The following is a 16,068-nucleotide window of genomic DNA, read 5'->3' as shown; positions in this document are numbered from 1 at the left end:
AGTATGTATTATGACCACTGCACTTCCGCATTACATTGAGCTCATGGAGAGAGCGGGGGGAGAAAATGAATGAATGTGGATAAGAGCCTTGACATTAAGTGGTTGTAGCTACGGCTGTGGGGGTGCTGGAGACATGATACAATAGCGACCAATCCCAAGTTGATCGGCACTTTCTCGGCTCCACAGGGAGCCATCCCACCTCATTGAAGTGACATGGCTCAATATGGGTTTGAGGTGGCAGATTTAGGACCAATCGAATGGTCTTATTTTGGCTGGTTTGTAGCCTGTTTACTTTCCACTGTAACACCACTATACCAGTACGTACATGCATAATCATATTGGCTGAGGATCATGCAGTTGGCAAGCAATTTCATAGTTTCCAGTGATAAGAAGCTCTTTTTTCGGTGCAAAAATGTCACCCTTGTGTTAACTTTTTTGATCACCTTCAGGGCCATTGTTTTCCCTGAGAGTGTTTGGTCGAGGTCTGTACCTAGGTATTTAACACAGTCTCTAGACTCGAGTCGACACTGAAGCCATTACAGCTGATCTCAAGTTGGGAGCATTCCTTTAATTTATGTTTTGAGCTGAATAGAATTGACTCAGTTTTTCCAAGGTGAATCGATAATCTGTTGTCAACTAACCTTTGTGAAGGCTTTCCAGCTCCCTACTGAGACCGGCTTGAATTTCTACTGTGTCGTCTCCAGACACCAGAAGTGCTGAGTCGTCAGCATACAGTAGGAGTCTGCAGGATACTGCAGACACCATGTTATTAACATATAATGAAAATAGCAATGGGGCAATGATGCTGCCTTGCGGCACCCCACATGTTATTTCATTATATGAAGATGCGACACCATTTATGTTCACAACCTGGGTCCTCCCAGTCAGGTACGACCTGAACCATCTCACCGACCCATCGTCCATCCCACAGGCTTTGAGCTTCTCAAGTAGGATCTGATGGTCAACAGTATCAAACGCTTTCTGCAGGTCAATCAGAACCATGCCAGTTCGTTTGCCACAGTCCATCTGTGTTCAGGAGACTCAGGCGTATAAAAGTCTATTGGATCATGTTTCCAGCACCCCCACAGCCATAGCTACAACCACTTAATGTCAATGCTCTCATCCACATTCATAAATGTTCTCCCCCCGCTCTCTCTCCCATGATTTCAGAATACCGGAAGTGTTGCGGTGGTCTATATGGCTGCACTAAATATTCTTCCAGGAACTACAAACATGTCTGCTGTAAACAGTCTCTCTCATCACTCTGCATCTGCTCCAGTGTCTCCCCAGCGCTGCCCAACCCTTCATCTTCCTCCTCCTCCCCTCCTCCCTCTGCCCGCTCCTCAATCATAACAATGGATATCACTGCCTGAGGGTCCTCATCTGTCCTTTCTTCCTCTCCATCCTCCTCCTCCTCTTCCTCCTCTCCATCCTCTTCCTCCCCTTCCTGCTCCGTGTCTGACTCCTCGTTCATTTTCGAACGAGACCTTAGCCGTTGTCCCTTCCTGGTCACCCTCCTCTCCCCTCCGTCCTCCTCTGGCCCTCCCGTCCCGGCCTCTGCTCCAGGTCTGGCCCCGCCCCCTGCCGCAGGACACTTGTGGTCCCTGTAGTAGTTCTGTCGGGTGAAGCCCTTGTTGCAGGCGGAGCAGCGGAAGCGGTAGTTGTCTGTGTGAGACTGCTGGTGCTCCAGCATGTGGGCGCGGCGGCTGAAGGCCTTTTGGCAGAACAGACACTTGTAGGGTTTGATACCTAAGAGGAGGAAGAGAGGGAGCGATGGAAAGGTCAATAATTCCATTAAAGGTTAGGTGAAGGATTTTTAGGAGCCTATCTTACTAATCAGGTTTTTCCACATAGATAGCCCCCTAAGGAATTGGCACCTGTGTCCAATAAGCAGTCCTAGTGTACGTCAGTGTGGAATGAAACCATTTCTCTCAGTCAGATACAAGCCCTTTCAAATAGTTCCACTTTTACTCATTCTTAACACTTCCACAGCTTAAAGAAGTTCAACGAACGACTTGAATATGATGTCGAGAGAAACTGGTTCAACTATGCTTTGACTAATAAATATTTGGCCAGTCCACACTCACCAGAATGTGACAGGATGTGTGCCTTCAGCTTGTCCGGTCTGTTGAATTCCTTAGTGCAGCCTACATGCGTCCTGAAAACAAAACAACACACAGAAGACACATTGTTGTTAACTCATTCAGCGCCAGCCATTAACCGGGTCCCGTTGTAGCTATGCCACACTTTAAAGATAGGAGTGTGTCACCTTGTTTGTAGAGCTATACCTAATATTCTATATTATAGCTATGGGGACAATACTATGGTCATTTGACAGACTTTCTTCCGTCCAAGATGCAAAAAAGCGATTTTTTCATGCATACGTTCACGCGTTATCCCGTGGTGAATATAAGTATAATTTCAGAGTGGTCCGGGATAATTCCTGGGAAGCGAGTAATAGGGCGCAACGTGAATCCTACTATAAGTGTTGGCGTTTCTTGCCTGGACACGCTACTATTTCCAAATCAAATGTATATAATAGGTATTATGTTTCATCATGAATGCTGATCCACTGATCAGCTGGATCGGTATGAAAACTTTGTTGGATCAAGCTGAAATTGATGTCAGATAGTCCTTACCGGTGGTCGGTGGTATTCCAAAAAGAATATTCCAATTGTCTGATCGCGATTTCCAGTATTGGTGTCCATCTGGTCCCAGGCATAATTTGGCACAACTTATGGATCGAGAGTGGCAATTAAATTAAAGAGTTAAAGGCCCACTTGACGTGGTCCGTTCCGTCATTTGCATTTGTGTAGCCAGGGTCAAAAGGCTCAAATGATATCATGATCTAGAGGAGGAATATGAAATATACATGATCTAGAGGAGGAATATGAAATATAGATGATTTAGAGGAGGAATATGAAATACACATGATCTAGACTGAGGAGGAATATGAAATATATAGATCTAGAGAAGGAATATGAAATATAGATGATTTAGAGGAGGAATATGAAATATAGATGATTTAGAGGAGGAATATGAAATACACATGATCTAGAGGAGGAATATGAAATATAGATGATTTAGAGGAGGAATATGAAATATAGATGATTTAGAGGAGGAATATGAAATACACATGATCTAGAGGAATATGAAATATAGATGGTTTAGAGGAGGAATATGAAATATAGATTATTTAGAGGAGGAATATGAAATACACATGATCTAGAGGAGGAATATGAAATACACATGATCTAGAGGAAGAATATGAAATAGAGATGATTTAGAGGAGGAATATGAAATACACATGATCTAGAGGAGGAATATGAAATACACATGATCTAGAGGAAGAATATGAAATACACATGATCTAGAGGAGGAATATGAAATATACATGATCTAGAGGAGGAAAATGAAATATAGATGATTTAGAGGAGGAATATGAAACATGATCTAGAGGAGGAATATAAAATTCCAAGTCCTAAACCTTCAGTATCAGATATACAGTATAATACCCTTTTCCCCATTAGAGAGATCTAACATGCTTCAATGTAGAAAATCAAGTCACTTTGCTTTGATTACTAACATGTTACACATTTCTGGGTGATATATGAATAGATATTACTCATGTAGGTGGACATTGACAACAGAGTCTTTGATTAAGGATAGAGTTTACTGATAGAGTGACATGTTACAATAGACCTGTTCGCTGTATACAAACATACCGTGTTCGAGCCAATCAGTAATACCAACTGAGTCACGTGACTAAGTTGCCCCGGACCTGCGCGAGCTGCTGCGCTAAAATAATACAACAGGGCTCCATGGAGAAACCATGGCACTCCTCTGACTAAAAGTTGTTTCAAATGAAAACGGCTGGATGTAATTTTGCCAAATCAGCATGGCTGTGAGTGTGAGTCTTTCACCTTTTACATATCTAGCGTTGGCATGGATTGATTGTTTAGATCGCTAGGATGGTTAACAAATGCAATATTGTAGTATGCCCCGTTGTTCTGACCAGGATTACGTTCCTTTCTGCTCCGGTCATGCGCGCGCACACAGAGTCTGACGTATACAGCGAACGGGTCTATATAGAGAGACCTAGGTTATAGCAATGGGCCCTATAGCCTATATCTCTGTAGAATAGGGTGACCAAACGTCCTCTTTTGCCCGGACATGTCCTCTTTTCACGCCCTAGACTCTATAGTGCCTAGCAACTACAGACCCATTTCAAAATTATATTTTCTATCCAATGTGCTAAAAAAGGTCGTTCTGATCCAGCTGCTGCCTTATCTAGAACAAAAAGAATGTCTGGATAAATTCCAGTCAGGTTTCAGGGCGGCTCACAGTACTGAGTGGGCTTTACTGACCTTCTATAATGACCTGCTCCTTACTGTTGACTCCGGAAACTGTGCCATTGTTGTTGACTGTCTTGAGCATGGGCTTGGTGTAAAGGGCACTGCCTTGGATTGGTTTAGCTCATATCTTAACACTTTGATTGCCAGGCAGCAGGGGGCACTATGGGCCTTCAGTGCCAGCGTTCAATTTAATGGATAGAATGGCGTGTTTGCACTGCTAAAAACTATATGTTATATTATAGCTATGGATCTAATAACGCCGTTGATTGTCAGTGACTTGCTTCTGGTCAACATGCAAAAAACAGATTGTTTTTTCATCCGTACATTTCCGTTTTATACCGTTTTGAATGCGAGTATAATTTGGGTGATTCTTAGTAATCCCAGGAAAAGACGCGAAAATAGCGTTTTAGTGAAATACACTTATCACGTTGTAATTTTTCACCTGATTATCTAAACAACCTTGATTTTGACTCCGCTCTCAAATTCTATAAACAGGTTAATGCAGTGGTAAACATCCAGTTTATATCAGCTACAGATCATAAAAAAAAAAAAAAAAAGTCCTCTCACTAAGTGATCTGGAAAAAGTCATCCATGCTTTAATTTCATCCCGGCTTGACAACTGTAATTCCCTATTTACTGGAATCAGCCAGTAATCTATGTCCCGCAGGGCAGCTGGTCCAAAATGTAGCGAGGCCAGGCTTCTGACTGGTTCCAGAAAGGAAATAAACCATATCTCCCCTGTTTTGGCCTCTCTTCACTGGCTTCCAGTTCAATATAGAATGTATTGCAAGGTCCTGCTGTTCGCTTCCAACGCCCTGAACCAACTGGCTCCCTCCTATAGCACATAACTCCTAAGCCCTTACGCTACCTCCAGGTCTCTCAAGTCGTCTGACCTGGGCCTCCTGGCCATCCCACGCTCAAGACTCAAACTCAGAGGCGACTATGCTTTCCCAGTTACAGCCCCTAGACTACGGAATAGCCTTCCCTCTTCCATCAGACTCGCCCCAACCGTTGATTCTTTCAAGTCTCGGCTTAGAACATACTTCTATTCACTAGCGTTTGAATCTTCCTAACAACTCTGTTGTTTTTAAACGTGCTATATAAATAAAGTTGACTTGACTTGAGCTGGGCATCAAGTTTTTGTATCAGGGAAATTCTCGAATAGTGATACTACCTATTTTAGCATGATATCAGACCCATATCTGCTACCAGTAGGGCTGACCTTCGAAGCTTTTTTTGGCAATCGAAGCTTCGGGGCCGAGCTTCGATTTTAATTCGAAGCTTCGAGAGAAAAAAAAATAATAATATTTTTTTTTTATCTTATGTTGTGGGACTTGTACAGCACTTTCGTAAACGTTGTTGTTTTTAAATGTGCTCTATAAATAAAGTGGGTTGGATTAATTAATTAAGTAGCCCCTTTCGTGACTGTGACGCATCCAACAAGGTTTCACTCGGCTGTGTGATTTAATTCAAGGTGGATCGCTGTTGTCGTTTGAACAACTTCAGATTTCATGGGAACTACCAATCCCCCAAATCAAGAATGTTTAAGATGAATGAAGTAAGATTTTGATTATTTGAAATATGGCCTGTGTAGACTAAACTATGCACAGAATTATGTCAGTCTACAAGGTCCGGATTCTACATGGTCCGGCAATGTAGACCTTGTAGACTCCACTACAGACCAATTATCAGTGAATGTTCATGCATTTTTAAGAAGGGCAACTTCCACAAAAAAACAAAGAACTCACCAAAACATCTCAGTAGCACCTTATCTAAATGTTATATTTCATATATGGAGATTCATATTTATTTATGTATTGCATGCATTTCTATATTTTATTTCCTATTTTGTTTATTCATCCCAGTATCTTTCTTTCTTATGTGTGGAATTCTACAAGGCGCGCCCACACACACACACACACACAAATCGAAGTAAATTTTTTTTTTTTTTTTTTTTTTTTTTGAATTTTTTTTTTTTTACTTCGAATTGTGTGTGTGTGTGACAAGACGCTACTGTAAGTGCTTGTAACTCTGCATGCTCTGATGAAAGCTGGATGTAACAAAAGACGTCTCACTCACCTGAAAGGACACTTGTACTTCTTAAAGGGTTCGTGGATCAGCAGGTGTCTCTTCACTTTGTCCTTCCGGTTGAACGTCGCCTCACAGAGGGAACATTTGTACGGCTTTTCACCTGCAACAGAAAGAAAGAGAATGTAGACAGTCAAGAGATAATGGAGGAGAAAGCAGATTGCACCATGGGAGCTTTATGTTCTCACCTGAGTGGAAGTGAGTTATGCAGATTGAGGTAGTGTTCATATTCCCACCTGAGTGGATGCAGGTTAAGATTGTATTTATATTCTTAGCCGAGTGGATGCAGGTTATGCAGATTGAGGTAGTGTTCATATTCTCACCTGAGTGGAAGTGGGTTATGCAGATTGAGATTGTATTTATATTCTTAGCCGAGTGGATGCAGGTTATGCAGATTGAGGTAGTGTTCATATTCCCACCTGAGTGGATGCAGGTTATGCAGATTGAGATTGTATTTATATTCTTAGCCGAGTGGATGCAGGTTATGCAGATTGAGGTAGTGTTCATATTCTCACCTGAGTGGAAGTGGGTTATGCAGATTGAGGTAGTGTTCATATTCTCATCAAAATAGTGATGAGTCGTCACACTGTGTTAAACTTGCTCTCACGGTATGTTTGGTACCTTCATCAGGAAACAATGCTAAATCTCTCAATAAAACACAGCGCTGGTGTGGACTCTACTAATTTGGATATTGATCCTCTTGTGTCCATCCTGATTACTTGAGTAGATGTGCATGTTGGTATTCTTACCCGAGTGGATGCGAGTGTGTAGTTTGAGGTAGTGCTCGGTCTTAAAGGCCTTCTTGCAGATCTGACACTTGAACCTGCCTCCGACGCAGTGCGTGGGGAGGTGGCGTCTGAAGTACCTCTCACATGGGAACACCTGGCGGGACGGATGAAAGAAATTATAATACTGTATGCAGGGACTAGACAAGGACAAGACTAGGCCTTAATGTTAATAAACTAACCTACACTGTAACACGAAACACTTTGATAAACATTGTTACTCAGCTGATAGAGTTGTACCCTTCTTGCTGTCTTGTCGTACAGAACTTGTAAGTCGCTTTGGATAAAAGCGTCAGCTAAATTACTAAATGTAAATGTTAATGTAATAAAATGCAGGTGTCATAGAAACATGGGGGAGGGATATCGCTAATAAAAGAAATAACGACCAAAACCCGACTATACTCGTGATTGGCGCTCAAGCGATGGCGAGTTAACCCAACTATACTCGTGATTGGCGCTGAATGAGTTAAGAGTCGGAAGTCCTAATAGTTCTCAAGTTCTCCAGCCGTTCGTTTGCCAACTATTGGCTGCAGTCCACGCATGTCTGGAGACATGTTGAACTGTATGTACATATGATTCAAATAAGGTATTTAAAATGTGTGTGTGTGTACCTTCTGACAGTGCGGGCAGGGGAAGTTGTGTGAAGCAGTCAATAGATGCTGCTCCAAGGCCTCCTGGGTAGAATACCTACTCTGGCATTTCATACACCTGTACAGGATCAACAAAGAAACAATAGTTTCAGTGTCAGTGTGATTGTTGATGTATTTAGCTGTTCCTTCATTTATAACAGAATTCAAAACTAATTTAGAATAGAATGTAGCTATGTATTATAATCTCATATCAGTTATCTGCACAGAGAGCTGCATTGGCATCTGTCTCTATATAAAGCCATAATTGGAGATTGCCCAAATTATCTCACTTCGCTATTGGAGTGGACATCTGGACCCTATGGTACACGTTCCAATGATTGGCTCACACACTTAAAGCACAGAGAGTTTGTACTGAACTTGGGCAATATGCTTTTAGCTTCTGTGCTCCTGACACGTGAAACATCATACAACAAACTCTAAAACTCAAATATTTTGGTATCCTTTGATCAATTTAAATCCTTAAATCACCAAACATTCCACCATAATCTGCAGTTTGATTGATTGATTGTACATACTCTATTATGTTTTGAATTTATTCTACACGTATTGTACAATATTGTATTTCTTCATGTATTCAAGGATGTTGACCCTTTCACCGCCGCGCTACCAAAACGGTTAACCCTTTCACTGCCACACGACAGAAGGTTAACCGACCGCCGGGTCGTGTGATAGTAAAGGGTTAGCCTTCTGTCGCGTGGCAGTGAAAGGGTTAACGTCCTTGCCCTCGATGCATTTTGAAGTTGAAATAAAGAGATGGAGCGCAGCACGCTGCAGCTGACCTGTGCACGGTGGTGTCCCTGCGCAGGCTCTGCTGTGGACAGAAGCAGTGGGAGTACTGGTGGACGCCCAGTTCGAACAGCGAGGGGAACACCTTGCTACAGAGGTGGCAGCGGTAGGTCAGCTGCTCCTGGTGGCTCCTGATGTGCTCCAGGTACTGGTCCTGCTTCTGGAAGGTCTGGGAGCACGACTTTAACACACACTTATAGACCTAGAGGGACGTCCAAACACACACTTAGACCTAGAGCAGGGGTCAGCAACCTTTTTGACATGAAGTGCCTGTTTGAAATATAGTTGTAACTAGTGTGCCATATCAACAATATTCCATGCATCGTAATTTTTTTTCTTCTCATAATCAGGTATTTTTAATGATAATTTTTACATTATTACATCATTATTGTTATTGTTATTATTAACAATATTATTATGATGGTCGTATCAACCCTAAATCTGAGTTGGGGCGGGGGTGCAATGCAGACAAACAGTTTTGCTTTACTGAGCTCCGTTATCTGGGGGCTGTAGTTGGTCACTTTAAGCTGCACACCGGAGCATCTTTTAATCCAGCTGTTTGCTGTTCTCTGATATTTTCTGACATTTCGTTGATGCGTCGCTCGACACTTCAAGCTGACATGGGGATATCTTTTATCCTTGATTTGATTGTCTCGTTGTTTGGCAAGCCTTCAAACAAAACATCTGAGCTACAGAGAAAAGCCTCCTTGATATACTCGACTTACAAAAAAGAACCTGTGGGAGGATTTCAACAAGATAAATGCGACAACAGTGCAAAATATTTCACTATAATATTTCAAAGCAAATTTTTTTATTTATTTTTTTTATATTTTTAATGCTGCCCCCTGTGCCAATGAAAATGCCCCCGCGTGCCTAGGGTTGCCTACCCCTGACCTAGAGGGACGTCCAAACACACACTTATAGACCTATTGTAGAGGGACGTCTAAAACACACACTTATAGACCTAGAGGGACGTCCAAACACACACTTATAGACCTACTGTAGAGGGACGTCTAAACACACACTTCTAGACCTAGAGGGACGTCTAAACACACACTTATAGACCTAGAGGGAAGTCTAAACACACACTTATAGACCTAGAGGGAAGTCTAAACACACACTTATATATTGTTGGACATTGCTCTTCAACGGGCGGGCGGGGTCAGTAGTCCAAAGCATCCCTACAAGCGTGTGTTTTGCCGGAGTGTTTAGGACCCGCCCCCATGCCGCAGCTCGGTAGAGAAAAGAAACCAACCCGTTTCTAACGGGGTGCATTACTGGCCAAAGGCGTTAGAGGGCGGTATAATACCGTCTGCCAGCTCAGACACACTCAGAACAGTATGCGCAAGGTGCCCCGCTGAATTATGAATGGCAATAGATAATAAAAGAAATACCGTGACAGAAACGTAGATCTACGTTTCCGGCACTCAACCGTCGGGCGACAGAAACGTAGATCTACGTGAACGGCAGTCAATGTGTTAACCTCACGGGAGCAGAGATTTCACTTGCTGAAATACAGCAAACATTTGGTTGATATCCTAATGCGTTATTCATCAACACTAAATGGGCTCTCAGCATTTAGCCGTCAGGTCATTTGAGGACTGTGGTGCATTTTCCTCTCACATTCACCGACCCCACTGAGAATGTACACATTAACCAGATTTGGTGAATGTGTGGTGAATGTTGGTATACAATCACTGTTTTCCCACATGTACTGTAACATTATACAAGGTATTAGTGGTTGATTTTCTTTCAGCAGATACCTGTGGCCGATGGCTGATGAGTAAAAGCAACTTTGAACATCATCTGTTTTAAACATTCTGAAAGCTGATTACAAGGTGCATGTTCTTTAATTTTTTTAGGCAACATAAGAAAGTGCTGCTATGGCAGACAGCTTGGCAACCTCAATGTATTAAGCATGAAGAATTTACATCAAGTACAAACGATTTAAAATCGTATTGTAGGGATACATCTCAGCTATTCCATACTTCATGTCCAAGAATCTGAACTATGACTTTATTAAGAAACCAATACCGGCTATGCAGAAAAAGGGGTCAGTATAGGACCTCAACAGCCAGTCATCGAGGGACCTTTATAGTCCAAAATAAGGTGTTACAAGTGACCCTCCCTGGTCAAATAAGGTATAAATAGAACTTGACTCACTTGTTCCCCCTTATGCTGGGTCATGTGTGACTTGAGCTGGAAGTAGGTGCTGAACTTGTTGGCACAGAATTGGCACTGGTAGGAGCTGTCAATCAGGACGATTTGGTTGGTCTGGGCTGTGGTTTGGTTCTGTTGGCTCTGGGCCTGCCCGTCCTGCATGTCCTCCTCCTGGCTGCCCTCTGGGTCAGTCTGGGGCTCAGCCTCTCTCTCCTCAGGCTCTCCTTGAGCTGTGGTCAAAACAGTCCAGAAACCTTCAAGTTCATTACAGAGCAGGGAATGTGAACTTTTGCAAACACAAGTTAATCAATCAATCAATCAATATATCAACACAGATCATTCTATGGTCAAACACAGTATTTTCAAGTTTGTTTATTATATGTCACAACAAAATACAGAATACTTTATATTAGGGATGTCCCGATCAAATTTATTTGCTCCCGATCCGATCCCGATAATGTGATTTTGAGTATCTACCAATACCGATCTTTCCCGATCCGATAAAAAAAAGAATTATATAAAAAAAAAATTATCCCAATTACTCACATTACATTCACCCTGAATATTGACGTTATCCAGGTGAAAAGTTCAAGCGAGGTATTGCAACCGGAGTAATCTAAAAACTCCGCCTCAAGATTTGAACCTGTGACCATAGGATCCACAGCCAGCGGCCTTACCAGTTGAGCTAATCAATCAGATGTTAACTGTCCATCATTTACACTTGTGCCAATTGCGCTTGTCCCAAATTTTTTGCATTGGCATTAATAAATCAGATGTCATGCTAATATGTCATGTTCTACAGTAGGACTTACTACTATGATACCCATTAAAACAGTAATTCGAATAATAGAAGTCTACTTTGCTGGAATGATTCATTTCAAACAGTGCATGTGTGTGCGTGTGTGCTTTTGTGTGTGTGCTCGCGTGTTGAGGCTCGCTAAGCCTTTCTCCACGCATTTCTGGAGCATTTCTTTATCCACTATGGTTGGATGGTGTATTGTACTTGTGCTGTATCATAACAATACATTTAAATCTAATCTCGTTTTGAGAGCAGTCGCAAATCGCTTCCTGTTGAAGGGATCGGTTGAGTGCAATCAGGGCTCTACGCTAACCTTTTTCCCAAGGAGCACATGTGCTCCTAAATGAAAAAATTTAGGAGCACACAAAGAAATTTAGGAGCACCCAAAAATATTTAGGAGCACAGTGAAAATATTTCAAGTAACAGAGTTTTTTTTTTTTTTTTTTTTTTTTAAATAAATGTATATTTGTACGGTGCGTGCATGTGCAAACGGGAACGGGACACACATCTGTGCAATAGCACATACCACCAAAGTCACTGGCCCACTGTGTGCGTGTGTGTGTATCTGCGTGTGCAAACGGGAATGGGACACAGACATTTGAACTATTAAGTGATTAATGCCTACTGTGGCAAAGTTGTAGCCAACAACTAAGCAGGCTATTTATTTATTGAAAGAGTTTTGCTGTCTCCTGGTGTAAATTAGCTCTTGCTACAACCCTGCATGTTTACATTTTGTATTTTGTACTTGATGTTCATTAACATGTGCTGTCCCTATCAAATAAACTATCAAATCAAACTACTGCTACAAAAGTAACAGTCACTTAACTTTAGCTTTTGCCCCTTTTATGCATACAATGCCTATGTTTTGGCTAGTGTTGCGACTTCTAGAAAAATAATCCTTTCAGGGTTGCCTATTGAAATACTGTACACCTCCAGTACAGAAACATTGTTTATGAGTTTGCGTGTCAGGTAGACCATTGATTGACAGTCGATTCTGCCAATTACGTCACACCGCTTGCACTCCGGCCGTCCGGCGCTGCAGCTGGACCCTATTGCCCAATCTGCTGTTGATAACGCTAGCCAAGTTAGCTGTACACACATATACAGTGGGCCAGTGACTTTGGTGTAGGGGGTGTAACAATGCATCGCAATGCAGCGATCCTAAGGGGACAATTCAACTGCATCGATTTGAAAATGTTAGAATCGATTATTGCAATTTTAATGTGTACACAGTGTTGCTATTCTCATGTCAGTTACAGCCAACACAACAACATACGCTACTGCATCAACGTTATGATTAACAAAGCAAGGCATTCGTTTTGTTGCATTAACATTATATTACTATTGCTATCGATAAATCTAGGTGTTCTCAAATCTATTGCTATTGGTAAGACTAGAATAAGTTACTTGTGTCTGGGAAAACGCTCGCATATCGCAATGGTGGACTTTCAGGAAGTAAAAGAGAAAATGAGAGCTTCCAATTGGTCATTTCCTTTTTTTTTTTTTTTTTAAACCAGTCACGTCACTCTACTGTGATTGGACCGTTGGCTTGAGTGCAATGTGGGACTTGTAGTTTTTGAACGATTATCACCGGAGAAAAAAGCACGATTGAGGCTGTAATCTTCACTCGCACACCATGCGAGTAATTGATTTTTTCTGTTCGCACACACATATTTCTAGGGGCATATGCGAGCAATATGGTCGCACTGTAGAGCCCTGGCAATGCCGACTCGCTACTTTCCCCCGTTTACTCGTCTTGACAGCCTAGAATATGACACGCCCCCACTGTTGACATCACGGTTTGCAAGGAAAAACCAACTATTTTCCGGTGCCAGCTGAGCACCGATTTGTCACGTTCTGAACCAATTAATCCCGGTCTGAACGCGCCAGCCGGTGCGAGATTACGTTCGGGAACCGGCTCCAGCGCGGAGCCTGGCCGGTCTAAAAGGGCTATGTGTGGCATGTTTGTTAGGCTAAATCTAATCTCTGGTATTGTCCGTTAGCCTCTCCTAGCCTGATAGCCCAGACTAGCTTGTGCTCTCCACCTCCACTTACATTCATACCAATTATTCGCCTGTTCTATTCTACATCCATCTATCATCCATTGCAACACGATCACTGATATCCAGTTTTTGGATCCCCTTTGAACAGCCCATATGAGGTTTCTCTCCTCCACGCCACCTGTGGTGCTTGTTTTCCCTATTGCTAGGTTAGTTAGTTCCTTATCTTCATTGGGGAAAGTCTGGGAGTGTCGCATATTTAGATTTCATGGTGGTTTTTCGATATATTGTGATGTTTCTTCTCGACTGTACAGCCCATGGGGACTATTCCATGTGATCCTGGGCTCTACAAATACATTTGATTTGATTGTGCAAAATAAAAGTAGGGTTCGCACCACAAAAAGTGAAAGGTCAGTGATACGTCACAACTGGTAAACAACTTGGTCGACCGCTTGAGTACAACTTCCTAGAGGTAAACTACGAAATGTAAATTTTCACCATTTAGACGAGAACCACCTACTTACTGTAAACGCACCATAAGGTACATCACAAAGTGAGGTTACCTGTCTGTTCTGACCCTTCCTCTGTCTGTGATTGGTTGTTCTGCTGTTGTGGCTCCTCCTCTTCCTCCTCCCCAGGTTGCTGCTCCCCCCCACCCCCTTCGTCCTCATTGGATAACAGCGGCACCACCTTCACTGTGATTGGAAGCCTCGATACTGTACTAGCCACGCCCAGAGGCCATACCTGTATGATGAGAACAGATGTTGTTATTGTATTGTTGTTGAAATTGATGATAATTAGCAGGTAATGTATTAAAGACATTGGGTCTCATTCTCCAACGGACTTAAGACAAAAGATTTGCTCTTAGGGCCATTTAAGACATCTTAGGGCCGATTTTGGGATTCCCCACTTGGATTCGGCCCTGACTAAGAGCAGGATTTAGGAGTGCTGAAGAGCAGTCTTAACTCGACAGACTGTTGTGCTCCGTGTTCTTAACACATCTTGCACCAAAAACGTGTTTACTCGTTATTGCCCGCCAATCGAATAGCGCCAACAACGAGTTTACTCGTTTTTATGATCGTTATTTCCTTTATTCAAGTTTCAAGTTTCTTTAATAGTTGTCATACAGAAGTACAGAATACTTTCATACAAAATGCTTCTTACTGTTACGCTCCAGAGACTGTGCTAGACAAGATAGTATCAAATAACATAGTATAGCATGTAATTTAGAAGAAGAAAATGAGGTCACAGTGTTCGGTATAGACATATGTACAATGTTCTGAGTTACCATATAATATACAATACTATGCAGTGTACAGTACTATCTAGTGCAAAGCAGAAATGGGATGAGGTACAATTTAGGTACAATTTACAGTAAGGTGTACGAGTTGTAGTGCAATCCTTCATCAATAAATATAAAGTGTGGGGAGTGGGTGCTACAGTGTGTTTGTTTAAAGTGGGTGTGTGCTATAAAGTGTGTGGAGTGGGTGCTATGTGCGTTTGGTGGTTGTTGTTGTGTAGTGTTCATTCATTGTTCGTTTAGCAGCCTGATGGCCTGGGGATAGAAGCTTCTTCTGAGTCTTTCTGTGCTCGCCTTGAGACTCCGGTATCGCTTGCCTGACCGCAGCAGTTCAAAGAGGCAGTTGTTCGGGTGACTGGAGTCTTTAATGATTCTCTTAGCCTTGCCCTTGCAACGCTTGTTGTAAATGTTCTGGAGGGTGGGGAGCCCCCCTCCAATTGTGCGTTCGGCTGAACGTGTCACTCTTTGTAGTCTGCTTCGGTCTTGTGCAGTGCTATTCCCAAACCAGGAGGTGATGTTGCCGGTCAAGATGCTCTCTATTGTACATGAGTAGAAGTTCTTAAGGATCTTCTGACTGACTTGGAACTTCCTTAGGCGCCTGAGGAAGTAGAGGCGTTGTCGTGCCTTCTTCACAACACTGTCAATGTGTGTGGTCCATGTCAAGTCCTCGGATATGTAGGCTCCGAGGTACTTAAAGCTGTTGACTCTCTCAACCGGTGCCCCGTCGATGCTGAGGGGGCTGTAGTCCTTGACCCCCGACCTCCTGAAGTCCACAATCATCTCCTTTGTTTTGCTGACGTTCAGGGAGAGGCTGTTTTCCTGGCACCATCCCGCCAGGACCTTGACCTCTTCCAGGTAGGCCCTCTCGTCGTTGGCAGAGATCAGGCCCACCACCACTGTGTCGTCAGCAAATTTGATGATTGTATTGCTACTCCGCTGAGCCACACAGTCGTGTGTGTACAGGGAGTAGAGGAGGGGACTCAGAACACAGCCCTGGGGGGCCCCTATGTTGAGGGTGATGGATGAGGAGGTGCAGTTGCCTGCTCTCACCACCTGGGGTCTGCCAGTCAGGAAGTCCAAGACCCACTGGCAGAGGTCATAGTTCAAGCCCAGGTCCCTGAGCTTGGCTATGAGTATGGAGGGGA

At 42.8% G+C, this 16,068-nt stretch overlaps 1 protein-coding gene across 1 annotated transcript in view; it reads right to left on the bottom strand.

Moving 5' to 3' along the window:
* Nucleotides 1-1,225: 1,225 nt before the first annotated feature.
* The window catches only part of znf341 (zinc finger protein 341), a gene marked incomplete at both ends in the record, with an annotated part of 36,110 nt that continues 21,267 nt past the window's right edge, over nt 1,226-16,068 (bottom strand). Inside the window, 8 exons of the mRNA XM_084333380.1 lie at nt 1,226-1,749; nt 2,088-2,158; nt 6,435-6,546; nt 7,193-7,325; nt 7,840-7,936; nt 8,658-8,866; nt 10,828-11,054; nt 14,187-14,367. Coding sequence (XP_084189506.1) covers nt 1,226-1,749; nt 2,088-2,158; nt 6,435-6,546; nt 7,193-7,325; nt 7,840-7,936; nt 8,658-8,866; nt 10,828-11,054; nt 14,187-14,367 — 1,554 coding nt within the window. The remainder of the gene's footprint in view (nt 1,750-2,087; nt 2,159-6,434; nt 6,547-7,192; nt 7,326-7,839; nt 7,937-8,657; nt 8,867-10,827; nt 11,055-14,186; nt 14,368-16,068) is intronic.

This window comes from Notolepis coatsorum (genome assembly GCF_963971535.1).
Source record: "Notolepis coatsorum genome assembly, chromosome: 17".
Classification (NCBI taxonomy): Eukaryota; Metazoa; Chordata; class Actinopteri; order Aulopiformes; family Paralepididae; genus Notolepis; species Notolepis coatsorum.
Note: the sequence above shows the minus strand (reverse complement) of the source record. Positions and strands in the feature narration are given on the sequence as shown.